Source organism: Delphinus delphis, chromosome 20 (assembly GCF_949987515.2).
Source record: "Delphinus delphis chromosome 20, mDelDel1.2, whole genome shotgun sequence".
Lineage (NCBI taxonomy): Eukaryota > Metazoa > Chordata > Mammalia > Artiodactyla > Delphinidae > Delphinus > Delphinus delphis.
Window position 1 is genome coordinate 20,782,754 of NC_082702.1, and position 27,833 is coordinate 20,810,586.

Here is a 27,833-nt window from a genome sequence, read left to right on the forward strand (position 1 = left end):
AAAGTCAGTATCATCCACTGCCCTGGACATCAAAAAGGAAATACCCCAATAATTAGGGGAAATAATATGGCTGACCAAGTGGCCCGAGAAATAGCATCGGGAGAAGTCATTTTAGGACTGTCACATAAAGTTCCTGAAAAACCAGGCCGCGATGAAGAAATCATCCCGGCCACAACAAAAGGAACTTTGTCCCCTCAGCAAGCAGAATCCATGTTACAACAGATGCACAGATGGACACATTTGGGGACTAAAAAGATGGTAGCCTTGTTACAAAAAGCCGGGTACGAAACCCCTGGAATGACAAAATAGCTGAACAAATTGTGCAGGAATGCGTCCCATGTCAACAGGTAAATGCTCACAAAGGGAAACTTGAAACTGGAAAGAGACTCAGGGGGGACCGCCCAGGAACTTACTGGGAAGTGGACTTTACCGAAGTGCGTCCTGGAAGGTATGGTAATAAATACCTTTTAGTTTTTGTAGACACTTTTTCAGGATGGATAGAGGCTTTCCCAACAAAGAAAGAAACAGCTGCTGTAGTAGCCAAGAAGATTTTAGAAGAAATTTTTCCTCGATTTGGAGCATCAAAGGTAATAGGGTCTGATAATGGTCCAGCCTTCGTCGCCCAGGTAAGTCAGGATGTGGCCAGATATTTGGGGACTGATTGGAAATTACATTGTGCCTATAGACCCCAAAGTTTAGGTCAGGTAGAAAGAATGAATAGGACTCTAAAAGAGACCCTAACTAAATTGTCCTTGGAGACTGGCGGTACCGATTGGACGGTGCTCCTTCCTTTGGCCCTATTCCGGGTTAGAAATACACCTTCCCGATACCATCTTACTCCTTTTGAAATATTATATGGTGCCCCGCCTCCCCTCCTCACTTTAGGAAAAGAAATAAAACCTGATTGTCAAAATAACACTGACTTATATGCTAGGCTACTGGGACTCCAATTGGTCCAGAAAGAAATATGGTCCCAACTCGCCAAGGCCTACCAACCGGGAACACCGGGAGAAACTCATCCTTTCCAAGTCGGAGACTCCGTATACGTCCGTCGGCATCGAACCCAGACGTTGGAACCTCGATGGAAAGGACCATACACCGTCCTCCTCACCACCCCAACGGCCATAAAAGTGGACGGCATCGCTGCCTGGATCCATGCTTCACATGTGAAGGCTGCACCAGCGACGGCATCATCAGGATGGCGGGCCCAAAGAACCGACAACCCGCTCAAACTCAAGCTTCTACGAACCTAAGACTTATAATTTTGGTTTTACTGCCTTTACTGACTGTAAGTGATTTTAGCCCTCACCTCCCCCAACGTTTAACTTGGCAGGTAATTTCTCAGACTGGAGATGTAACCTGGTCCATTAGTCATACTGCACCCCCCTGGACCTGGTGGCCAGATCTTTTTCCTGATGTTTGTAAATTGGCTATAGGAGCACCTTATTGGGATACAGAAGGTTGAGATTCCATGATTGGAATCAATAGTCACAAGAAAAAGGGGGGAATGTGGGACTCGAGGGACATTGTTCCAGCTAATGATTAAGAACTCTCCAGACAATAGGGGCTTCTTAGACAATGGGTGAATTTCCAGGATGTCCGGCCCCCTTCCGAGGAGGGAGATAACAAAATGTAAAAAAGGTGTCTGTCAAAGACCAATCAGGCAGCTGGGGACAAGTTCCCTCTCTGGTCCGAGCCTAAGCCGGGACCAATCAGCAGGAGAACACAACCAAATCTATAATTTACATACGGGGAAGTGGGAACCTATAAAACTGACATATTCGCGCCCAAAAGGGTTCCTTCTTCGACCTCCTGCGTGAGGACCAAGGAACCCCGGTGCACCGGCCTTCAATAAACCTCTTGCGTTTTGCATCGACTTCCGACTCTTGTTGTTTCCTGGGCGAGTCGAAACTCCTAGGAGACCGCGCAGGTCTAACATGGTGAGTGGGATAAGACTCACGCCAGAGCCATTTAAAAGGAGCTCCCAAAAATGTGGGCTCACCCAGACCCATGGGCACAGCAAAGGCGCCAGTCCAAGCAGCTTCCACTGGAAAATCCTGCTTCTCTATTTACCCAGCAATGGCAAAACTCCAAAGACCATGTTAGAAAACAACAGGGAACCTCTGGGGCCATTTATCACCTAGTGATGAAAGTGAAGGAGGAGGCTTGGCTCCAGACACCCTCTGGGATCCGCACTTTGCCCACATTGTCTGGAGGCCAAGCCTGTGAGTCTGGTTCCTGGGGGGATGCAGAGGTGGTAGCTGGACTCCTACAGGCCTGAAGGCACGGAGGGGACCACTTGCACTCTGCAGGCATCAGAATCGTGGTGGGCTGCTCCCCAGCTGACCAGTGAGGATGGCTAGCCAGGACAGACACTGCCCTCCCTCCACCTGCCCAGCCCACGCTTCTAGGATCACGGATGGTTCTCTTGGTCTCAAGGGTAACTTCTGTCCCGGCTGTGGTCTGCAGCACCTGTCATGCAGGCTGTGGATAGAGAGAGCTGCAGCCTCTCCGCTTCCCCACTGCAGGCCTGGGAGCTGCAGCCAAGGGGCCAATCTGGGTCAGGAGTTTGCAAACAGTGCCCCTCAGAGTCTGGTGTTGCCCAAAGTCTGTATTTTTTTGTTTTGTTTGTTTTGGCTATAGCTTAAAAACTAAAAATTTATTTCAGGTTTGAGAAGAGTAAGTAAAACTAAGATACATCTGAGGTCTGGTTCCACATGCAGGAATGGCTAACAGGCTGATTCTGCTCTTACGACCTAAGCAAATTTGGAGGTTCACTCTGTGGGTTTGCCCTTGCCCCCTCCAGCGCTGCACTAGAATATTCCCATGTTGAGTACAGGTAGCCAGAAGAGAACTAGTCCAGTCTCAGAGGACAAAGCCACTCCACCGGTAAGCATGGATATCCTAACATCAGGACTATGATGAGGGTCTGGAGGACAGACCCCTCCTCTGTGTCAAGAAGAGCAAGCCCACTTATGTCCATTCAGCATTTTGTGCTGTCATGACATGTCTTTTGAATAAGTGCTTTTTGGCTAAAAAAGTTAGAAAACCAAGTGGATGGAGTGCCCTGGATGAGGTTCTTTCAGCGTGGATGTTGAATTCTATTCCTTTCCCCCTTTGCTGCCATCTGAGAATGAGAGAAGATGGACACCTCCCAAGTGGCAACAGTCTGAGCTTGGCTGGCCTTTATGGGCTGGACTTGGACATCCGCTTATCATGGAAACCACGGTTTGTCTGCCTGGGGCAGCTGGGTAGAGACCAGCTCTTACACCTTGTTCCCATCACTGGCCCTGCACCCTCAGCCCTGACCCAGCTCCATCCTGGACCCACGCTGTGAGTGTGGTGGTGGCCAAGCCCAGCCAAAGAGGAAGGCTCCCCTTGGAGCTTCCTGGGGCCAGGGTACAAGGAGTCTCTCTGTGCTTTGCAGGGGCTTGTGGAGTAGAACAGAGAGAGCTCTTAGGAGTCATCTTGGCTACGGTTAGCACCATGCCATTATCTGCAGGGGAGATGCGTAAGGTCACAGAGCCCAGGGGCAACAGAAAGGCACCAAGTCGCCACTTGACGATTCAATCCGGACTGCAGAAGGGTCTGACTTGGTGCACACAGAGCTCTAAAAACTGTAAATTATAATCCAACATGTAAAATGTGGGAGACTTCTACCTAAAAGCACAGATCCGAATGTCTACTGGAAAGGCCCAAGACACAGCAGCTCTGGGCCTGCTTAGTCACCAAGCTACACGACCAGCAGCTGTCTTCTCTGCAGGAATCTCCTTCTCACTGCTCTCTCCTGACCCTCAGCTGGGCACAGGGAGGCTTCCAGTTACCTCCCTGGCCCCCTGTGCAGTCAGGCCTCCCTTCCCAACCCGCCTCACTCACCTCCATCCCCCACACTTGGCCCTTTGTGGCTGACTGAGTTTGCAACCTTGGAGCCAGCTCTGGTGTGGGATCCAGGGGGCCTGGCTTTCAAGCCGACTTCAAACCTACACCACTGTGTGATGATGGGGAGCTAGCCCTCCTTGCCCTGACATTCCTGGCTTCCTGACGGCCACCTGCACCCATCCTACTCTGGCTCTCTGCCCTCCCCTGCACGCTGTGCTGGTTAGGCCAGGTGGCCCAGCTGCAGCTGGGTGGGAAGATGCCACCTTGGAAGAGGCTACTTCCGTTGTTGATGTTTTAATTTAAGCCTCTTCATGGATATTTATTCAAAGGGAGTCAGCAAGGAATAATCAAGCACTAATGGAATTGGACAGAATTAATTTCTGCCATAAGATTAATGTGCGCTGGTAACTAGGGCAAAAACTAGGAGCAACAAATGGCCTTGGGTTTTAAAGGAAATTGGAAGTGTGGGATGTGGAGATGCGAGAGAAGGGATGAGATGTGGGTCCCTCAGTCCTGTGTTGACCCTGCTCTGCTGGCCTGTCCTACCCCAGCCTTAGGCAGCTGGCTCCTGGGTTTGAGAACAAGCTGTCCTCCTGGTGGGTGACAGCATGCCTACTGGGAGTGATGCCCACGGGCAGCCTCCTTGTCTAGGCAGTGGGAAGAGCCTGAGTGCTCCCGGGCTGAAAGGGGGCAGACAAAGGGGTCGCGCTTATTTTAGCCACGCCTCACTGTGCCCTCTCCCCTGCCATGGCCCCAGTGCAGCAGTGACCTCTTAAAGTGTTTTCCTGCCTCAACTGCCACCCTGTGCCTATCTCCCACCTTCTGACGCACCTGGATAACTATCCCTAAGGGGCAAATCTTCAATGGGTTCTCTCTGCCCTCAGGAGAAAGTGCTACCATGTCAGTGCCACTGCTGGGGCTGCTTCGTAATCCTCCCCAGCAACCTCACCCTCACTGCTCCTCTGCCACCAGTCATGCGCTCTGATCCACTGTTCCCTGCCAGCACCTCGAGTGCACTCCAGGCTCACCCTGCAGAACCACTGAGTCCTCCTTTTTCTCTGTCTGGGTCTGACCTGTACCTTAAGCCTGGAACAAGTGCGCCTCCTCCAGGCAGCCCTTTCTGAGCACCCAGACACAGAGGGCTTGGCACAAATGAATGTCTGTGTTCATATGGCCCTTGCCCGTGTCCCCTTCTCCCCCAGCCCCATAAACGGCTTCCTCACATGTCCTACCTCTCCAGCCATGGTGGAACCACAGGTGCCAGAGGGCTGGCCCCAGGCCTCCTCCCCTCCTCTGCCCCCAGCAAGCAGCCCCACCCACATCCGGGGCTCAAGTAGACCAAGCCAAGCACTTTCAGGATAATGATAGCAAACCTGGCTAGCTCCTGCTGGGGCCAGGCACCGTGGCAAGCACGTTACTTGAAATCCCATTCTCTTTACTGCAGGAATTACTATTTTATCCCTATTTTACAGATGGGAAAACTGAGATCCAGAGAGGTAAACTGACTTGCCCAAAGCCTAGGGTTGATAGATAAAGTACAGGATGCCCAGTTAAATTTGAATTTCAGATAAACAACTGATAATTTAAGTATATATTTATCCCAAATATTGCATGGGACATATTTATACTAAAACACTATTGACTGTTTATCTGAAATTCAAATTTAACCGGGTGTCCGATATTTTTATTTGCTAAATCTAGCAGCCCTACCAAGGCCACACTAAAATCAATGGCAGATCTGGGACATGAACCCAGACAATCTGGCTTCTGTCCACACACGTAACCACCACACACACCAACTCTCAGGGGTGAAGAGCCAGAACTCTTCTGCCCACAGTGCCTCGGCTAGACCACAGCTCCAGGCTGCTTCTAAGGGAGAGAGCATGGGAATGAGATTTTTTTTTTTTGGATTTTAACATTTATAATGGCTTTTTAATGTGGTCAACTTTGTTGCTAGCTCCTTTCCAGCTTCTTAATTCCTTTGAAATGAAGTCTTGCCCCAGATGATCCTTTAATGGTGCCACTTAATGAAAATGGTTAACAGGCCTTTCCCTACGGTTAGGCGGCTGGTGTCTGCAGGGCCAGGGCAGCCCCGACCACAGTATCAGGGTACTTCCCAGGCAGGGATGGTGGGGGGGTCTCTCTCAGTTCTGAGCCTCGTCTTCAGGGGAGGATCTCCCACCTGCCCATTCATATTCTTTAAACTTTGAGGCTGCGGGATGCAAATAGGCCTGTGGTTCTTTGTTCTTGGTGCTGAGAGAATTCTTTCCTTTAACCCTCTCAGGAGGCTTTGGGAGGTAGGAACCACTATGCCCTTCCACAGGTGAGACAGAGAGGTAAAGTGACTTGCCTAAGGTTGCACAGCTGGTAGGCAGTAGAGGAGTTATCTCTAGTTTACTCCCTGGTATTTTCGAATCAAGTCCAGGACACCTTCCTGACCTTACCCTCGGGGAAAGGTCTGCCTCACCTGCCTCCACACTTGCCTCAGGTGCCCCAAGACCCAGGCAAACTGGGCTGCTGCACAGAGACCACACGTGCCCTCACTTTCCTGCCCCCCCAGGTCTTTGTTGGTGCTGACAGCCCTTTCCTGTTCCCTCCTGCCCAGAACCCACCCATCCTCTGCAGCTCAGCCCAGAGACACCCACAAGGTGACCTCCAAGACAGCTCTTAATCTGTCGGCTTCTCAGCCCTGACCCACATTGCCCCAGGCCCACCCCTGCCCTGGTCCTTTAACCCTCCCTCTTACCACATCAGCGCTCAGGTTGGCCGCGCAGTACTCCTGACTGGGCTCTCCACAGCCACTAACCCAACTAGCCAGGCAACTGCCTAGCCAGAGGCCAGAGTGCCCTTTTAAAATGCAAAGTACACATCATACCCCCGCCCTGCTAAACCCCTAGAGGCTTCATCTAGGCTGAAGACCTAATTCCTCACTGGGCCCCTCCTCAGCCCCCCTGCACCCTTACTTCTCCCTTCCGGGTCCAGCATCCTTCCACACTGCTTACCCCCTGTCCTCTCATTCACCACCTGCCCCTCCCCTCCATGGGGCTCCCTCAGACACCACGTCCTCCTTGGCCCTGCTGGATTGGCCCTGCTGGAGGCTCCCTTTGTCCCATGGGCTCCGGAGCAAGTCACATTTACGCTGGGCTGTGTTTGGGCAGCCACTGCGGTTTACTTGTCTTTAGACTGTAAATCTAAAGACAGGGGTAGAGTCCTCTTTTTGCCAAGTCCTGTGGTGAATGATCATTTTGAATTGCAAATTCAGGGAAGCAGCTTCAATCCTGCCGGGACTTGTCTCCCCTGTCTCCTCTGCCAGTGGGTAAACCCATCATCACCTAGCACCCTGCCCACACCTGCAGTGCTCACAATGTATTTGTTGAACGAATGAATGGGAGTCTTTCTTAGACGCCCCCAGCAGTCTAAGCAGGCATGATGTGCGCCAGGCATCGGCCAGATGCTTCATGTTTGTCATCTTAAACACAAGCTGTATCTCCAAATACACTCTGGGGCTGGAGGCCCATCGCTATCTGACCTTTCAACTGCCCAAGACTGTGTACACACATCTCTTTGTCTACCTTTTCTCAAATGAATTTCACCATTTTCCCTTTATTCCAATTTCTTCATTAAATAATTTTTGTTCTATTATGCCACGTGCAGCTTTATAAACCACTTCAAATTTTTCCCTTAGGAGAAAAAAATTTATATACATAAAAATATAAAAATGTATTTGTATATTTTGTATAATTTATATATTTATATATTTGCATGTATATATATATATATATAAATATTTGGTCTAAATCAGTTGTTTTAAAATCTTTTAAAGCAGTGGAACTCCTTTTTCAAGCTAAATGCTGCGTGGAACCCCAATATTTAAAACCATTAGAGGGGGAACTTCCCTGGTGGTCCAGTGATTAAGACTCTGTGCTTCCAGTGCAGGGGGTGTGGGCTCGATCCCTGGTTGAGGAATTAAGATCCCACATGCCGGGCGGTGTGGAAAAAAACCCACACAACCCCCCCCCCAAAGAAAAATTAGAGGCAGAACTGCTCTGGTTGAAGCTGGAGGTAGGGCTGGCGGCCCAGGGTTCCAAGGAACAAAGTTTGGGAACCACTCATTAGAGACTCTCCAGGGCCCCTTCCAGACCTAAAACTCATGGACTTGTAGATGCTGGAGTGCTGGGGTGCCCATTACACAGATGGGGAAAGGGAGACCTGTCAGGGCTTCAAGTGAGTGGTCCCTTCCCCTCTTTGGAGCATTGCAGCCCTGTTTAAATCCCACTTGTCCCCTCCATAGCCTTTATGTCCCTTGAGGCAGAGTGTGCCCCAAATTCCCCAGGTCAGGCAAACAGTGAACACTCAGTTAATGCCTGCTCAGTGCAGGCTTCTCTTTGTGTGGGTCCAGGCCTCAGTCTCCCTTGTCCCACTCAGTGGAGCTGGGCCTGGCCAAGAAAAAGCAGGAATGACAGACTGGAAGCTCAAGGCTAGGGGAGAAGGGCTGCAGGTCCCTGAGGCCAGCACAGCAAGGACACAACAGCAGTTCCTTCCTCTAGATTCCACCTCGGTGACACCTGGATATTTCTTTCTGTTTCACACTGAGGACTTTTCTTCAGAAACAATTTAACTGAAAAGGTTAACACATTTTAATTACCCAGGGATAGTGCTCTGAAAATTCTATAACATGTGGGCTTCCCTGGTGGCACAGTGGTTGAGAGTCCGCCTGCCTATGCAGGGGACACGGGTTCGTGCCCTGGTCCAGGAGGATCCCATGTGCCGCAGAGCGGCTGGGCCCGTGAGCCATGGCTGCTGAGCCTGCGGGTCCAGAGCCTGTGCTCCGCAGCGGGAGAGGCCACAGCAGTGAGAGGCCTGCGTACCACAAAAAAAAAAAAAAAAAAAAAAAAAAAAAAAATTAGCACAGAGGAGCTGCCCAGGATATGTCACACATTAAAATATGACTCTGTAGAATAGAATGCATTATGAATTATTGCCTTGTGTATTTTTTGTTACATTAGTCTTTAACGTGACTACAGTTATTCATCTGCCCACCTGGAGATTTGATTTTTTAAATGCTTGAAAAAATATATCTATATTAACTTTTACATGTGCAATAGTCATCAAGTCTTGGCCAGGCTACATCCACCAGAGTGCCCAGTGTCCAGCAGAAGGAGGGGTCCCCTGCTCCTGCCCCTCAACAGCGCGTGACAGAGGTATCTTCTGAAGATTGAGGGATTCGGGGATCTGGGGCAGGCTGGGGACTGGCTGTGTCCCCTTGCTCTACCCGTCCTTTCTGTGGCCTGGGACAGTAGGCAGAAGCATGACCTGGCATGAAATTCTGGGCCTAGCCAGTCTGTGCCATGCCACCACCTGGGACCTTTCTCCTTGTGGCCTCCCCTTCCTGGAGGACGTGGACTGAGTGTGCAGAGTGCAGGTGTGGGGAATGTGAACCCTAGGCACGTCTGCAGCCCCAGCCCCACTCCTCCTGCAAGGCCCATCTTGCATGCCGCATGCACTCAACTTCCCATCCGTGTTTCATGCACATATCCACTCATCCTTCTTTCTATCCCCCACTTACCCATCCATCCACCCAGTTACACCCTTTTCCCACACATTCCTTCCATCCATCTACCCATCCACATGTCCATTCATCCTTCCTCCCACCCACCCCCAACCTCAGTCATCCAGTCACACATCCTTCCCTTCACTCACTCATCAGATACTTATTTTGCTACCCATCCATCCATCCCGTCACTCATCCATCCAAACGTTTAGTCCCAGCCCTGCCATCTCTTGGCTGGATCACTGGCTCTAAAGTGCTCTCCCCACATCCACTCTGCTGCTACCTCTCCATTCTCCACAACTGCAGCTAGGGTGTCATTTCAAAAAGCATCATGCCCTGCCAGCCACTTGCTCCCCATCCGTTGCCAAAAGCCAAAGCCTCCATCTCTGTGGGGTTTAACCCCTGAACTACTCTTGACTTTAATTTCCCCCTGCACCCCTTCTTGCTCTCTCTGCCTTAGTCATAGTAACTCTTTGTCAGGCCTTGCCACAGGACCTTTGCACATGCTGTCCCTGCTTCCTGGAAGGCCCTACTCTCTCTCTTTCTCAAGCCAACTCTTAATCATCTCCCAGATTATGGCTTAAGTGTCATTCCCTCAGGGACCCTTTCCTGACTGGGTCACATCCCCCTATTCTTAGTTCCCATAGCCCATGGGTCCCTCATTTAGAGTGCCAGCAACAGATGCAAATTTTTACTTGCTATGTGACCGTTTGATCAATGTCTGTCTCTCCCTCTTCTGACTCCCAGGACCTTGTTGGTCCTATTCACATTGTGTTCTCAGTGCCTAGCATATTTCTTGCACATAAGATGCTCAATGGACATTTTCCGAATGAACGAGTAAATGAATGATTGAACAAACCAGTGCCATGCCCAGTGAATGTGAATGTGGGGTGGTAGGGATACAGACATGAGAAAGAATTGGGCCTGCCTTCCCAGGGCATCAGTCTGGATGGGGTGCTCAGTCAGGCACTGACTCCAGGACAGGAGGGAAACGTTGGGGGCCTAAGAGAGCAGTGGGGCCCTTCTGAGTTCTCAGGATGGATGAGACCCCTTGGGCTGCAGGGTCAGGAAGACTTCCTCCCTCTGTGGAGTGATCCCCCACTACCAACCCACCCTGGCTGCACCTTTTCTGAGCCCCTTTTGTGTCCCAGCTGAGCCCTGAGTTCATTCTCAGAGTACCTGCTGCTCAGTCTGGCCACCACTGCTGGGCCATCAGCTCCTCCCTGAGGCAGAGGTGGGGTCTATCTGATGCCCTGGGCAGCCCCCACCCCTTGGCCCTAGCCAGACCAGAAATAGTTAGCTAGGAACCCCTACCCCAGCTCAGAATGAGCCCTGGAACTATGTCAGCTCCATCTCCCCGGGGGTTTATTAAGGATCTTTTCTCTGGGCTAAGCGGCATTTGTGTGATAATCAATTGTAATAAGTGTCATTGTAAGGGGACTGACCTTGCAGCTGGGCTTTCCTGGCTTAAAGAAAACCAAGACCTTCCTGAGGAGAGCCGAAGGCAGCCGTTGGGGGGGGGTGGTGTGTGGCAGCAGAGGGAGGGGCTCTGGACCTTTGGCTATATCCATCCGTTAAAGGCAGGCAGACCTCCTTCTTGATGAGCCTCATGTGGGGCCTGAAGGGGTCCTGGCCTCCTGGTTCTGCATGCAGCCCGCTCTTCATCCTACCCTCTCCCCATTGGTCCCTGGGTGCCAAGCAGCACCTTCACTGGCAGTCATCAGGCTCAGTGAGCCACAGCGAAGGGATCCAGGCAGGTATGGATATGAAAGACAAAATGCAAGAGCACGTGGTGGAAGACAGTGCAGGCTTGAGCCCCATCACTTGACACGCCCATCCCTGCGGGGCAGCCGGCCTCCCCACACAAGTGGTTCCATCTCGTATGCTAAGAGTCCCAGTGAGGAGGACACTGGGCACCTCCTCTCCACTTAGGCCGGCCCTGGAGGCTCTTTGGCTGCTTGACCGTCACTAGGGGTCCAGGTGCACAGATGTGATGGTGCAATGTGCAGGTGGGACACGAGGAACCATAGTGAACCTGTCCTTGCTCACCAAGGAGCTCCTGACTCATGCAAAATAGCTGCCACCACACAAGGATGAGGACGTGGCATCAGCCCCATTTCCTTTCCTCCCCCCTCCAAATGGCACGGAGGGAGAAAGGACAAAAATAGCATCTCACTGAGCCACTGGCAATCTGAGGGCATTTTCTGTTCTGAAGCTCCATCAGCTCCTCTCCTTTAGCCCCATGACATGCACAGTGCATGGAGGGAGACACGTCTCAGAGCGAAGTCTCAAGATCGGAGCCCCTAGGCCTCATGAAACGACCCTGGCCAGTCAGTGCCATTCCCACGAATAACGCTGATAATAAGATCAGCATCTACTGAGCATTTTCTAGGTGCCAGGCCCTGTGCTGAGCTCCATTCTTTCTGTGGATTATCTCCTCTGATCCCGCCCCTTGCCTTCTGGCACCGGTCACTGGTGCCATCCAGATGATAACAGGCGTGAGAACTTGCATGTGGGAGGCAGGAAGCGTTGGATCAAGGATTCGAATGCAAGCAGCTGGACTCATGTGGAAAATGAGAAGCACAGTACTTACGAAGGGTGAGAGAATGAGGCATGTACTGTGACTTCTGGGTGGCTGGAGCTCTGTAAGTCCCAGAAATAGGGAGATTGGTTGGCATTCAAACCCTGGCCTGCCTACTAGCCAGCTAGCTGAACAGCTAGCTGAGTGTGTGAGATGCAGAGGAAGAATTAAGTGGTTGGAAAAGTGGTAACACTTTCTCCTGAACTGTTGTCAGCCTCTCTCAGGTTTGTTTTGTTTTTTCCACCATCATGGGCAGCTCCTTTAAGAGATCTTGTCTAGGCCCTGACTGACCATGGTCTCCCCCCTTAACAGTGCTGGGTGTCCAGCTGGGTGCACTCGGGAGGTGCCCTGTTCACAGCTGGCCTTCACACATGAGTAGCCCTCTGGAAGGGTGGTCACTTCTGAGATGGACGGAGCAGAGCCTGAGGGCGTGGTTGAGTGGGTGAATGGTGGGGCCCCCCAAAACACTCTCCTTGAACCACAAAGACCAGAAGCCAGTCCAGAGTAGCTTTGATATTTCAGCCTGGGGGGTGGTAAGGATGGAATGGAACAACCAGTACTTTCCAGAAATAGCCTCACCCAGGATTGCAGATGCAGGGACAAGGCTTCACAAGGCCTGCCCCTCAAGGGCTGTCTCATGGAGGGGGTGGCGTGAGAGGGGGCCCGAGTGAGGTCCCGGTCGGCCTCACACCCTCGCTGCTGCTCAGCACCCCTTGCAGCCGCTTGCACGGCTCTCTGTTCAATGGCAGCTAAACCCTAACCCAGAGGAGGCCGAACTGGGTAATCCATGTTGTATTTATAGCACACCTTCCCTGAGAACACCAAAACCACCACCAAGCAGGCTGTTTCCCCCAGAAGCTACATCCCAGGGGAGGAGGTTTGTCATCCTTCATAAGGAAGAGGTAGGGATCAGCAGTTGTAGGTGCTGGGCCTGTTTGCTTGTAATCTTAAACTCTCCTGCAGCCCTTACATAAGACAAAATGAAGCTTCTCACTGCTTTGGAGTTTCCAAGAGATGCCTAGTAACCGTCAGCAAAGCATGGGGGAATAGAAAAGATGAGACTTTTTTTTTCCTTGTGCCGCAAAGATGTCTTAAAACCAAGTTGGCATCTGCCATGAAGCTTAGAGGTTTAGTCCACAGCCGAGCCCTTGCCTCTGTCCACATGGGGCAGAAGTAATCAATATCATATTACAAAAGCTCTTGACCTCACTTATCCCCATGGATGCTTGGGGAATCCTTAATATTCAGAGCTTTTAAAATGTGTGCCTGGCATATTTAATGAGAAGCTTCTTGGTGGGTTCGGCTCCCGGTGACACTTAGAAAGCCTGGCTCTCCGCCCTTCCCAGGGGGCTGCCACCCTGGCTGAAGAAAGGGTCTGGGCTCTGGGGAGGGGACTGTTGGATGAAGTGGGGCAGAAAGAGTCATGGGGAACTGCAGAAAGGGGGGACATCAGTGAGATGTGTGTGTGGCATACACTAAGTACTCAGTGAAAGGCAAGTATTATTTATCATTATTACAATCCTTAGTGCAGCTGTTTCGTCCTTAATTTGGGGTCTCCCTGATGGCTGAGAGAACAGCCGCACAGTGAGCCGACTGACTGCTCGGTGATGGACAAAGGCCCTTCCATTTGGTGTGACTTTCTCAATCCATGGGGCACAGAGTGGGGAGGAAAAGAGAGGCCTCCAGAAACTTCCCCAAGACTGACCTAAGCAGGAGGACAAAGCCCCAGGAGCCTCTTTCAAGCCTGAAATCACACACTGCCTACAGGAGGCCTCCTCTGATTGCCTCAGCTGGATTGGGGCTATCCTCCCTCAGGACTTCCACTGACACAGACAGCTTTGTCCTGGAGTTCCACGGGTGCCCTTGATGCTCTGAGCTGAGTCTGTGACTGCAATCACTGGTTCCTGCTCATGGCAACCATGGGACTGGCAGACGAGGGAGGGGACACCATGTAGTTGATAATCACACACGTTTGCCACTGATGTGGGTGCCTCCTGTCAGCTGTGAGGCTCAGCCATTTCCTTTATGAAATCCTTTAATTTTCTCTTTCAGGATGCTCAGACAGCCTCACTTTCTCTTCTCTGGGACGATTTTTGCCAGATTTATTTTCTCTTTAATTATGATCCTTGTGTCACATCAGAGCTTGAGGGAAGAGTGGATTGTTTATTTAAGGTGATGGTTTTCAGGTCCTTGTGGGCCTAGGGAGATGGGAAGACCAGGTGACTGCCGCCTGGCTTGCTGGCCTAGCTGGAGACCCTTCCCACTGCAAGGAGATTCTCCCTGGTCACAGTGGCATTGTTTCCGCCAGCTTTGTCATCCACCAGGGGCATGGGTCGAGAGTAAGTGCCTTCACCTTATCCACAGTCCCCTTCGGTCATGGTTTACGGTTGCCATGGCCACACCCAAGGATGCTCCTCTTGATGGCTCCCAGCAGTAACAGTTTCTCTAAAGCTGTCACACCTATGGCGTTGGTTGTCTTTCTCTCATTATTAATTGAGATATTGAGAGCCAGTTCTCTGTGTGGGCACCAGGCAGCAGTTTGCCACATCCAGCTGGTTCTCTGTAGGGGCCATGGTGGCTCTTCTCGAAGCCGGAGCCCCAAGGCTAATTATAGGTTCACACGCCACAGAGCTGATCCCCAGGTCCCTGCAGAGGGGAACCTCTTGCCAACATACAAGGCATTTCAGCTGCAAACTGTATTCTATTAAGGCCACACTTGGCTTCATTGTGGCAACTTTCCAGCTAGAAGGGTTTATCTGGAAGATACCGTTTTGTTTTCTTTCTTTTTTTTTCTGGAAATGGCAGGCAGCAACAAAGTGTTCATGAAATATTTTCAGTGTTCAGATTAATTAGGAGTCAGATTTATGAACATGGCTAAGAAGGAGCCCAATCCCCTGTGCTGGCTCTGCTGTGTTAATCTAGCCCACGTTATTTTTAAGCACAAATATCAAAATGTCTTTTGACAAATGGGATGTGAAATGAATGAGTTTTGCACATAAACTTTTAGTGCAAATATGTATTTGGCTACATTGGGCATGTATGGAGCATAGGAAGGCTTTTCTGGCCTGGCTGTGCGGTAGCTAAAGTATGAAGTTCTGAGTAAGGACCCTCATCCCTTTCCCAGCGTTAGTAAAGAGGCTTGCTTAAAAAACACAGCAACACAGTGTTGTCTGGGGCTTCTGACTTCCTCCCAGGAGCAATTGCTTAACAATTGTCTGGGGAGGTGGGCTGGGACCAACTCTGAGGTTGCCAATCTGAAACAGCTAGTGTATCCACTCAACCCAGGCCTTATGTGACCTCTTTAATTAGAAACTCAGTTCTGGGTTTGTCTTGGAGTTGGGGTGGGGCAGAATTCATCTTCCTCCCTTGAGAGCTGGGTTATTCCCTTTGTCCCTCCAGATCCACCCGTCGGCTTTCTCCACTCTGCTTTGAGCCCCTGGAAGCTGGCTTGTATAGCCTGCATCACCTGGTACCCTTACCCTCCATGCCCAGGAAGGTTTGGCCAATGGGAGGCCCTGACAGGGAACTGGAGGGCAGGAGAAGAGTGAGGTTCTTGCTGGGCTACTGTGGGTCGGCTGTGTCCCTCTCCCAAGGCCTCAGCTCTTTCAGGGAGGCCTCTCCGTCCAGCTAACCTCTCTGGGTTCTGCTAATTGCTCCTTCCCCTTGCCCCTTTCAGGCCCTTTTAGGCCAGTGGCTCTCAGTGCTACTAGCCCTGGGGACCAGTTCTCATCCTTAGCTGTCCTAACCTTGTTCACACCTTTAAAAAATACTCTCACTGCATCTCCTCCATGACTCTGCTTGAGTGTGCCATCTGCTTCGCCAGCATCCTCACTGCTATACTCGGCAAACACCCTTGCCTGGTAACCAAGGGGCAATAGTCCTTCCTCGTCCCCTCCCCTCTAAGCTGCTAAGAACTGAGAGTGGAGTGAGGAGAGTGGGGACAGCGGGCGGGGGGAGCAAGACTGAGGTCACCGCCTCGAGCTCCCTTTCTGACTCACGCTGGTGGTGGCTCTGAGTGATTGGCTGGGCTGCTGCATCCCAGGGAGGCTCGGGAGGCCCAAGCACTGCTAGACAACACAGCCCTATAGAAAGGTTACTAATGCTGTGACTCATAACATAGTCTGCAGTCTTCATTCCGTCCACAGCCCACAGGCTTGGCAGCCTTGAGTGGTGAGGCGAGATGGGGCACTTAAGATGGTATGGGTCCCTCCTTGGCATCAAGCCATTCAGGTATGTTTGTGGATTAGAAGTCCTCTAATCCACTTCTCCATGCCCAGAGTGGGACACAGAGGGGCCCACAGCACAGTGATTCTCCCAAGAGCTCACCTGGAGAGTGGAGGTTACAAGCCTTTTGGTCTTCCAGCTGAAGGCCCCACCTTACTGGCCTTCCAAACTGGAGATGGAGAGAAATTTGGGGTTCTTTCTGAGATATGTCTGCATGGTTACTGGCCTGTTCAGGAGCTAGCAATGGTTTTGGGGCAACAGAGACCTTAGGGGCCACCAGACCCCTATCCTAGTTGCGCTGCCCTGTCAGCCCTGGTGGGAGCCCAGCTGGCTGTGCTTTCTCCAGGGAGGGCAGAGGAGTCGCCTGCCTGGGCTGCTGCCCTTATCCACGTGGGCATTAATATGCTGTCCTGTGGCTGGCAGGTGCCATCAGAACTGGGCTAACCTGAGGACCTTCCAGAAAGAAGGGCACTGTCCATGCCACCTTCCATGGTTGGGTTCCTGCTATAGCGATGAGTTACCGTGGAGCCTCCTTGTGGTCGAGCCCAGAGACTGGACATCTGACCAGCCATGGCAGGCATAGTCAGGTCAGCCTTGGTTAGGCTCAGGGGGTCAGGCTCTGGCCAGGGGGCAAGGGAGATTCAAGCAGGAATGATCTCTTTTCACATAGCGCTTCCTTGACCAAAGGCTTTAATGATCCCTGTTGCTCCACTCAGCATTCAAGGCCCTCCACAGCTTGCCAACCACCAGCCACTCAGCTTCATCTCCCTCAACCTCTCCTCTTTGGCCAGAGCAGATAATGGCCTTGGTGATAACAATGAGCCTTATACAGCAATTTCCATTCTGAGTTCCCTCTGAGGTCAGGGATTACTAAGTATTTCTGAAAGAAGTACTTTCAGAGATGGTAAGCCACTTGCCTAAAGTCACACAGCCAGTAAATGAAGGAGGCACAATGCATATCTGGGCTTCTGGCCTTCCAAATCCTCTGCTTTGCCGCTCTACTCATGGTCTAGGGGATATCCCAGAGGAATATTTCAGCTCAAGACACACATGTTTACTTGCTAGTGCCCAAGGGGATGGGGCAGAAGGGTGTTTTCTTCATCAACTAAGCCAGTCACCCTGCAAGTGAGTAAGCGCTTTTCCAGTATACGTACTGTGTGTGCTAGTCAGAGATGGCTACGTGCCCCATGATTCAGGCTCCTCTTCCACCCTGAATAGATGAGGCTGGATAACAGTTGCCAAGCTGAGGACATTTTCTAGCCTGCCTTGCATCTGTTGAACAATCTGACTGAGTTCTGGCCAATGGATGAGGGTGGAATTAACATTTACCAGGCCTGGCCTTTAAAAACTTCCTTTGTCATTCCCCATATCAGCTTTTCTCTGAGAGAATTAAGCCCTACCAAAATGATCTGAGTGGCCATTTTCTCAATCTTACAAGAATGACAGATAACTAGATCCATTCTAAATGCATAAGAAAGAAGTCAATTCATCACATGCAATGTGTGCCTTAGAGCCCTAGGGCTTGGTTTGCTCAGGGAACTGGGTTGAGAAGAGCTGCTTCCATTCTCTTTTCCCTTGTTTGTGGGCTGTATGTTGATGCTCAGAGTGAGCTTGGAAGCCACCTCTTAAAGATGGTAGAATTTCTGTCAGCCTGAGTCCCTGAATGACTGCATGGAACAGAGCCACTCCTCCCACCACCACCACCCCCCACCCCGTGATGTAAACCAGAAATAATACGTTTGAATTGTGTTAAGCCTCTGGCATTTTGAGGTTTTGCACAGAAACTGGTATTATCTTAAACTAATATGGGGGAAAGCTCCAAGACAGGTGGGGGAGTTTGGGGAGAGGACCTCCACAGGTTCCCAGCTGACCCACCTTCCCCCACAGTCTGGGGGAAGGTCTTGTGGACCCTAAGGGGGACGAGGCCTCCAGATGTAGCCAGCAGTCTGAGCCACATGGAGAAGCTCCCACAGGGAGTATAACTTCGTGAGAAACAACTGAACCGATGTGGAAGACAACTGGCAGGGTCTGAAGGCTTAAGAATCAGCCAGGGAGGGAGGCTAGGATGCCTGTCTCCTCGGATTCAGCAGGAGATCCCAGGAGCCTGCATCCTTATAAAGTGCTGATGCTGGTGGCAGGTGGTCTGTACTTTAAGAACCATGAGAGTAGGGCATGACAGTGTGCTCCCTGCCCCCCAGTAGGTTTATATACGACTGTCCCAGAGCCCAGCCTCCCAGTGATGCAAGGACAGTAGAGATGCTCTCTATGGGACTGTGCATCAAACAAAACTGAGAGGGAGTGATGAGCCTAAAGTCAGACACAGAGAGTGAGTACTGGGGCTGAGCTCATTTCTGAGGCCCCATCTTTGAGTTGGGAGTGGGGGATGCCTTGGGAGGAAGGGCACATTGGGCAGTAGGCCCTTCCACCCTCCATAAAACCTCACCACTGCTAAGCAGCCCCTCCTTCTCCAGACCTGCCTGCTCTGCAGTCAGTCCATTGTCCTTACTCTCTGTTCTCTGACTCCCTTCTCAACATCACTCCCTTCCCCTTCCCCCAACCCTCTCAGCTCCCTAGGAGAGCAGGCCTTAACCTCTGGGTGCCCTTCTAACAATAGCAGGGCTCCATCCTCACCTCCAACCCCCCCACCACGAGGGCCTAAAGCAGACTGGAGTGGTGAGTTATAGCAGAGCTTGTGTCTAGGACCAGCCTGGAGGTAGCCAAGGAGAGCAGAGCCTACACAGCCAGGCCACCCTTGTTGGCTTGAACAAAGTATGTCTGTTCAGTCCGGTCAGGCACCAGCCAGACTTACCAGACCTGAGTTGTAACCACCTCCTCTCACTCTAGACTGGGTGCTAGTGCCCACCCTTTAGGCGCTAAGGGTTCCAGGAGAAAAGCAGGCCCACTGCCGTCGGAGGGCAGCCCGCAGGGTTCAGTTCTCCCAACGCAAGGAGGGCTCCCCTCCCTCCAGCCCGTGTGTAGCGGGAATTCGCTGGCTGGGCAGCGCGCACACTCATAAACACACGTCCCGAATGCTCCAAGCGGCCAACAGTGAAGGCAGGAAAACAGCAGGAAGAGCGCAGAAGCGAGGCTGCGGAAAACGCTCCCGGGCGCACCCAGATGAACCACCAAAGACTCTGCATCCGCAAACTACCCGAGCTGGACCGCCCCTCCGGCGAGAGCCACCCCCGCGCGAGCGCGCCCTCTCGGCGCCGCCCTTACCTGAGCCGTGCCTCTGGCGCAGAAGGACCGCCTCACGGGGTGGCGGCGACGCTGAGGAAGCAGCGGTCGCGGCCGCGACAGTGGTGGCGGCTGCGTGGGCCGCGGAGTTGGCGGCGGCCTCGGGGACTCCGGGACCCGGGGCGGCGGTAGGGCTCCCGGGAGGCGGGCTTTTGTCGCCATGGCCGGGCTCCGAGGTGGCTCGGCCCGCGGCGCCGACGTTGTTGGCATTGGCGGCGCTGGCGGGACCGTGGCGACGCGGGCCGCTGCTCTGAATGTGGGACACGGCTTCGGCGGCCTGCATGTTGGGCGGCGCGAAGCGTGAGAGCACGCGCAGCAGCGCCTGGGCCTTGTGTTCCTGCGTGTCGTCGTCGCCGTAGTCCGACACGCGGCACTCGTAGACGCCCTCGTCCTGACGCCGCACGGCCGACAGCCGCAGCCGGTGCGAGATGTCATTGCCCTGGACGCGCACGGTCTGCAAGAGAGCGGGGGGCTGGGGTCAGAGGCCGGGATGGGCAGGCCCGTAATCCGCGCTCCTGGCCAGCGTAGTGCAGCTGTGCCCAGCCCCGCAGGGCGCTCCCAGGCCACAGCACCCCAACACTTCTCAGACCCGGCTCTGCCCATCATCACGATTCAGGTTTCCTTCACCCCCGTGGCTCCCCAGTGGTATGGAGCTCCCAACTCTGAGTGGACCCTGGGTGGCCCTGCCCATTGCATCGAGTCTCCAGCTGCCCCATATCTTAAAGGAGTGCCTCAGGTTGCACCCACTGCTCATACAAACCTACCTTCGCGTCTTCCCATAGCTTTCCCTTCAGAGCCGCAGAACCCACCCCTTCTTCCTTCCTCTGGCACCTTGGAGAAACCTCAGGCTCGGCCCCGCATCCACTGTGAGGTATGGCCTTACGTCCGGTCCTCCACATCTACTCGCACTAACGTTCCTTAATTCTAGAATCCGGTGGACCGGGGTGGTGTCCGCAGGAAAGCCGCCTTGCCCTCAGAGTGCGCATATATACCTGCTCCCGGCTCCAGCCCTTCTCAGCTAACCCTCCGCCCTCCCAAGGAGGCAGGTGATGCAGAGGCTGCTGCCGGACCCGCTCCGTCCCTGCTACTTATGAACTTGCCTCTCCGCGGCAGCATGAAGCTCCGGACAAAGCTCATCTCCCTGCCGCCTGGTGGAGACGCCAGGGAGCAACAGCTTTGTAGCCCTCACCGAGCGCCCAGAGAACCGTCACCTCTGAACCGAGCATAAGACCTGGTCGTCTCCAGGCCCTGATACTTCCACGCTCCAGCTGGGAAAGCTTGGGCACGTCTCCTCCCCAACACTGGCAAGACTCCTCCCCCTACCACAACTCCCCAAGCCAGCCCACAACACCCCGGCACCGCGACCCGCAACCCAGGCGGAGGAGAGGGCTGCAGCGGAGCGCCGGGTGTGTGCAGGGCACGAGTGGGGGCCACAAGCCTAAGCACCGGTCGCAGCTAGGGCAAGGAGACTGAGGGGGAATTTTACAGGTGACTGTACAGAGGAGGAAGGAGATTCAGGCCTGGGACCCTTGATTTACACGAAAGAGAACCCTATCCGCTACCGGTGACGGACGGCTCTCCGACACGCCAAGCAGCCGACAATGCAAGGCTGCGAGCACGGCCCTACACCGCACGTCCGCTGAGCCTTTCTAAAAGGGAGGAAGCTGCGGGGCGCAAAACGGCCAGAAGGGGTCTCCCGCGGCCCGCGCTGGGCTCAACACTTACGCTGATTTTAGTTGCGTCCTTATTTGTTACCTAAAATGCAAAGAGGGAGAGAGAGATATTAGGCTGTCGGCCTTCAGGCTCAGGGAACTCAGATGAGCCTCCTGCAAGAGGATCCTCCGCAGGCGGGCTGGGACTCGAAACCGCTCGGGAGGTAGCCACAGCTGAGGGCACGAAGGACATCAGGATTTTCAGGAGTTTTACCCTGAAGGAAGCAGGGCTTGCAGCTAGCATGGCGCCCGGCCAAGGAGGGGCTGCCCTAGCACACCTGCCTGCCAAAGAGGGGAGGCTGGATTGCCACCCGGTGGGAAGAAAGGCCAATTTCCCTCCGGAGGAGCATCCTCATTCCCTGCTGTGTTTCTCTAAACCCCTTGGATGGAGGGGCTGGTGTATCTGGACAGGACCCAGTGGGAGACGTGAGCAGCAACTAAGGGTGGGACTCTGGGTAGAGGGTAGGTAGGTGGTGTGTGTGTGTGTGTGTGTGTGTGTATGTGTGTGTGTGTGTGTGTGTGTGAGAGAGAGAGAGAGAGAGAGAAAGAGAGAGAGAGAGAGAGAGAGAGAGAGAGAGAGAGAATGAGAATGAGAGAGCGCCAGTGCTAGAGACTGTGGTTTAAGAGGCAGATGGGCAGTGGGGGAAGTCCCTCTGATCCTGCGGGGGCTGGAGGTAACCTGTACACCGTGCTCTGCCGGCCTCTGGAACGCAGCCCAGAGGAGCTTAACTCCTTGGCCCTGTGCCCTGGGGACCTCAAAGTGGCAGAGGGCAGGGAAAGCCCGGCCCCAGCAAGGGGTCTTCTTTCAACACCCAGCACCCATCAGCCTCTGGGCCCGCAGCCAGCAAAAGCAGGTGAACTGGATGAGGTGCGGCTTCTTAGGGGCTAGGCGTGGAGTTCGGGGAGGTTTCCGGCGAAGGAAGTGAATTAACAGGATCTGGGGGTAACAAATGCTGCTGTTGAAGGTGCTGTGGGCATGGGGAGGGTAGGAAATGGGTTGCACCACAGGGCGGCGCCCTGCCTTCCTCGCCCGGGTTACCCCAGCCGCCCGACACGAGCCGGGTGAGCACGGGCGCCGCGTGGGCGGCCGGTTACCTTGCTCCGGGCGCCGGGCACGCTAAGCGCCAGCTCGTGCAGCAGCTCCCGGGGCGGCTCCTTGAGGTACCACCACTGAATCTCCAGCGAATACGAGGTGGCTCCGCTAGCCCGGAACGCGCAGGGCATTTCGATGTCGTCTCCCTCCCGTACTGTCACATCTTTGGGGACTTCAGTAAATGTAGCTGGGGGCGGGGGAAGAGAGAGGCGTGACCAGCTGTGGGGCGGAGGCCTGGGGCAACCCCAGGAGAGACGGTCGGTCCCCGGCTCGCTTGGCCGTGTGCTTCCCACCCCCCAGCTACTAGTGTGGCCCAGGCGCTGGCAAAGTTCGGTCGAGCAGCTGCCGGGCCGCAGGGGAGACCGGCTACAGCTGCAGGCTGCTTCCCTCCAGATCGCGAGGGGCAGCAGGGGCGGCTTACGCTTCTTCCCCGCGCCTGGCCGCACTATCCAGGCTGGGGCGCGCCAGCTCCCGGCACCCCGCAAGCAGCCTGTCCGCTGTTGGAGCCCCGGTCCGGCTCCGAACGACCCGGGCGCGGGCGCCAGCGATGCGGCGACCCTTTGCCTCTCTCCACCCCCTACCCCGCCGGGCCTGGGCTGCACACCGGGATTGCTGGAGACTGTGAAGCCTTCCCCTTCTCTTTCTCCTCCTCCTCGGCGACAAGGGCAGGCTGGCTCTGGCGGCCCCGGCAAGGACCCCCGAGCCCCCAGCGGCAGCAAAGTTCCCGCGCTCACCGTCGGCCACGAAGAGCAGCAGGGCGTGCAGCAACAACGGCGGCAGGTATCCGGGGGCACCGAGCCGGTTCCTCTGTTCCATCTCCCGCAGGGGGCGCGGCGGCGATGGGAGCGCGGGCGCGGAGAGGCGGCTGTGGCGGCAGCTCGGGCTCGGATCCGGCTCGGGCTCGGGCTAGGACGCCTCCGAGCCTGCCATGGCCCCGCGCGGCGCTCCCTCCCCCGGCCGCCGGCGGCCGCCAATCAGCCCCGCTCCCTCGCCGGCTTGCCCGGCGCGGCTCCGGCTGGGGGCGCTGCTCCGGGTGCGCAGAACGCGATGTCCCGCCGGGAGGCTACTGGCGATCGGTCCGTGCCTCCCTCTCTCTGGTTATACACTGGACCGATGGGGACCCGCAATTCAGTCTCTGCCGGGCGGGCCGGTCAGGGGCTGGGCCGCCCCGGGACCCATCCCTGGCCAAGAGAGTGTGCGCCTCGGAGCCTTGAGCTTCTGCCTCTCAGTTTCCTTCTGGTTTGGCTCCCGACTGCCACCTCCTCCGGCTCCCGCCCAGCCCTCCCGCCGTCGCCTCCGCCGGTCCCTCCTCGGCTCTTTCTGCAAGGCAAGTGGGCGCTCAGCCGCGGCGCGCAGACCTGGCGTCCGACCCAGCGCAGCGCCGGGGAGAGAGGGTCCGGCGCGGCCGACCCAGAGCCGGAGAGAGGCAGGAGTGGGGGAGGGGAAAGAGAAAGGGAGGGGGCTGTCAGTGGCTGGGCACTGTGCCACCTCCACCGCTGCATCACCCCTCCCTTCCCCTCCCCTCTCCTCCCCTCTCCTCCCCTCTCCTCCCCTCCCCTCCCCTCCCCTCCCCTCCTCTCCCCTCTCCTCCTCTCTCCTCCCCTCTCCTCTCCCCTCCCCTCCCCTCCCCTCCCCTCCTCTCCCCTTCCACAGCAGGCACCGCCCCCGCCCCGGAGCGCTCCCCCCCCACCCCGGTCGCTTGGAGGGACCACAGTCTCTCTGGTTGGAGCGCAGCTGCGCCCCGCACCCGCTTTGGCTGGGGGTCCTCCCACCAAAACTCTCCCTTGCTTCTTTCCAGCCTCCAGAGCCGGAGACAGCCGCTTATCCCTGCGCCCCGCGGGTTCCGAGGCCCTCTCCGCAGACCCCCGCCCTCAACTTCTTACCCCGGTTTGGGCAATAAGCTGCCCCGCTCTTTGTCCCAGGCCCAGGCCATGGCGGGTGGGTGGGCGCCGTGGGCCCGGGAGAAGGGCGGAGCGCTGTGCTGGGCCGGGGACGAGGCTGGGTGACGGCGGTAGCGCCGGGAGTCTGCAGTGTGCGAACGAGAAGTGAGCGCAGAGCGCCCGGCGAGCAGGTGCCAGTCGCGCGGAGAGCGCAAGAGCGAGCCAGAGAGCAGCAGCCGTGAGTGACGGCAGAGGCGGCGGGGGTGGGGTGGGGTGGGGGAGCGCCCGGCACGACTCAAGGCCCCGGAGGTTTCCGGGCGGGGGTGGGGTTCCTGCACCTTGTTCTCTGACCCCTGCGTCCCCACTTGTTCTTCGCGGGTCGCGGCCCTCGCTTTACCAGGTGCAGGGGAGTATCCCGAAGAGGCAGGAGGCAAAGGTCGGGTCCACAGCCGCGTTCCGGAGCCCATCCCCTGGCTTCGCATCCCCCCGCAACCCGCACCTCTCACAGCTTTCACCCGGAGCCTTCTCCCTCCTCAGCCGTCTGCGGGGGTGCAGTCTGGTCCCCAAAGGGAAGCGTGGGGTGGGCTTGTGATTTGGAGGGGCACCTTGCTGTAGGGGCGACTCCCACACCTCGGCTTGGCTCTCTCTTGCTTCCCTTCCTCAAGGGAGACCCCAGTCCGTGGAGTTCAGTATCTCTGTCGCTATCCCTGGTCTCTAACCTCTTAGCTCTGACCTAAGGTTGGGGTGAGAGGAGCTCCTGCAGATTCAGGAGGCTGCTATCCCTGCTCACTAACCTTCCTGGAGGCTCTGCCAGAGGGCTCCCCAAGAACTAAGGAGAAGGAAAACGACTGGGCAAATACCAGCAGCTGACCTGGTACAGGATGCTCACGGTGGGGGGTGGGGGGAAGCGGAGGTGGGGGGAAGAAGCCGTAGGCCCTTTCTAAGCCATGTCTTTACCAGCGGGGTGCCCTGGGCAGGGCCATTTACCCCTCCTAGGCCTGGGTTTCAGCATCTCATCTGGGCCAAGGAGTCATTCCTACCCACTCAGACCACTGTTGCTCATCTATTGAGCCCTTGTTAGCCAAGGTCTCTGGCTACGAAGGGAGGAATGTCTAGGGACTTCCTTTTCTTCCTACAGTTTCTCTCCAGGTGCCCCAAGGAAGCAGTTGCCAGCTGCCTTCTGCCCTTTCAACTTCCCCCACCCCCCACCCCCCAAGAGGGGACTTTCCCTTGATAATTCCACCTTCCTTTAGAAACTACCCTTGGATCGCTTAATGTAAAACCCTGCAGGGCCCCATTGCTGTCCTCAACTTCTAAAGGGAGGGGGCAGACTTGCACTGTACTACACAGACTCAGGACACCAGTGGGATTCTAGGAAAGCAGATTCATTTGGGGGCTGAGTCCAAGCAGGATTATGATGGCAAGAGCTGCCTGCTGTGCAGTGGCCTGCCTGGAGATGCAGCGATCTCCTGTCCTGATACCAGCTCCAAGTCAAGCTGGATGGCCAGTGATCAGGGATGCACATGGGGAGAATTCCTGCAGCTAGAGGGAGTTATACCTCGCTTACTTTAAGGTTTGTGAATCTTGTAAACCTGTACCACCTTGTGGGGTAAGGTGTTTCTTTCCCATTGCATGAGTTGGTGTTATTATTAATAAGAATAATAGCTATACTTTTTTACATACTCTTCATGTACCAGGCGCTTTCCATGCATTAGTTGTCAACATGACAACTGAGCAATCCTTCTCAAACAGAATTCAGATTATTCTCCCTCTGCTCAAAACCCTGCAGCGGCTCCCTTTTCATTCAGGACAAACATCAGTGACCGTGCAGTGGTTGATAAGGTCAAACCATCTGCCTTCCACCTCCACCTCCTCTGTCCTTATCTCATGTTTTCTGTCTTTTTCCTGATCACACTCCTCTAGCCGCACTGGCCTCCTTCCTACAATACCACTCACATAGTGTATTCCCACCCCCAGGGCCTTTGTACCAGGTGTTTCGTCTGACTGGGATGATCCTTCCTCTGTTACCTGGTTCACTAACTCTGTCACGTTCTTCTGATTTTTGTTAAGAAGTCACCTCTCAATAAGGCCTGCTGGGACCACCATTTTAATATTGCAATTTGCACTCTTCCACCCCCCACCTCCAGCACTCCCAATCCCTCTTTGCTCTTCTTTTTCTCCTTTCCTTAGTGCTAACTTCCTTCCAACATACGATCCAATATCCTTATTTATGGTGTTTCTTGTTTGTGGTCTGTAGATTCTACTCAGGTGGGGTTCTTTGATTGCTTTGTTCCCTGATGTATGTCCAGCACCTAGAATAGGGTCTGGCATACAGTAGGCACTCAATACATAGTTGTGGAGTGAATGAATGAGCTCATGTAAACCCTATAACAGTGGGTAGACACTGTGATTTCACCCATCTTAGAGATGTGGTGGCTGAGCTCAGAGAGCTTGAGGAATTAGCCCAAAGTCACACAGCTAAGTAAGGCTTCATCCCAAGTCTATCTTACTCTGGGGTCCTAATTCTTAACCCAAACACCCCTACCCCAGGTGAGACTGTGGTCCTTGTACCTGGAGTTGGTATAGAAGGTAAGGCCCCTCTGCCTTGACTGATGGCAGCCCGGTGAGGTCTGAGCTAGTTGTGCATCTTCTTCCCTGCTTTTCAGTGGTGCACAGCAGCTCTGTATCGAAAGGGTCTGTTTGCTCTTCTGTCCTGTCTCGTAAACTGTGAGGCCACGGCTGCATCTTTCTTCCCTGTGTCTTTAACTCCCAGCTGGGGCTGACCCACACGTAGGGCTCCGTGAATGTAGGAACCAGGAGCACTGTTAGGAAGTGTCAAGAAGCAGTGCTTTGCTCCTGCTTTCCTGATGGGCAGGGCAGGGACTTCTGTCTCTTTCACCTATAGCCCTTCGGCCATTTGGAGGATCAGTGAGCTGAAACCAGGCAGCAGCCCCCACCAGTCCTTGCCGATGCCTGGCTGGCCCCCACTCCTGCAAGGAAGCCAGTTCCTTCTCACTGAGTCAGGGTGGGATGTGGTCTCAGTTGGAAGCTCTAAGGAAGGCATCTGTGATGGAGTATGTGTGTTGCTTCTCCTAAGGAAAACTACTCTCTGGGGACACAGCTACTCAACCCTACCAACTGCCAGTGTCCCTTGCGTTTCCACAAAGATGCCCTCTTTAGAGGTAATGTTGGCCATGTGAAATGAAGCTGGTTTCCCACAGATGGATTTGTGAGAGAGCATTTCAGAACCGTTGCATCCCCAGTCCTGAGTGCTCATCAGTAGGTAGTGACAACCATCCTTTGCGCTACAAGGTTTTTCCCTCCCTCTCTCCATTCACAGGCTCTGAAATGCCTTCAGAATCGCTGTGTATAGGGACTTGGAGGTGAGCCCTCCTGTAATGTGATCAATAATCACTCAACCCACCTGACCCATGGTCTGGCAGTGCCTGGGGGCTTGCTTGTGCCCATCCTCAGCTCTCTAACTCACGCCCACCGTCAGCACACGCTGTTCTGATCGGGCTGTGAGTTGAGGTATGCAGTGCTTGTCAATACCATTTTGTGGATGAATTCACCGGACTCTCAAAGATGCTTCAAAAGTGCTAGTTAGAAAGACTGCCCAGCCTCTCATGAAAGCACCCTTAAATTACAGCCCTGAGTAAATGGTTTTCCTGGAACT

At 54.4% G+C, this 27,833-nt stretch overlaps 1 protein-coding gene across 3 annotated transcripts in view; it reads right to left on the bottom strand.

The window, feature by feature from the left end:
• VSTM2B (V-set and transmembrane domain containing 2B) overlaps positions 1-24,683 on the bottom strand; it is a 34,221-nt gene extending 9,538 nt beyond the window's left edge. Inside the window, exons 1-5 of one of the 3 annotated variants that reach the window (XM_060000949.1) lie at positions 24,555-24,683; positions 23,012-23,635; positions 22,280-22,464; positions 21,198-21,227; positions 19,455-19,926 (exon numbers count right to left, since the gene is read on the bottom strand). In XM_060000949.1, coding sequence (XP_059856932.1) covers positions 19,455-19,926; positions 21,198-21,227; positions 22,280-22,464; positions 23,012-23,093 — 769 coding nt within the window. In that variant the 5' untranslated portion in view covers positions 23,094-23,635; positions 24,555-24,683. Of the gene's footprint in view, positions 1-19,454; positions 19,927-21,197; positions 21,228-22,279; positions 22,465-23,011; positions 23,636-24,160; positions 24,352-24,554 lie in introns of those variants that run through there. The other 2 variants (XM_060000950.1, XM_060000951.1) reach the window with 2 other exon arrangements.
• Between the last annotated feature and the right edge of the window lie 3,150 nt (positions 24,684-27,833).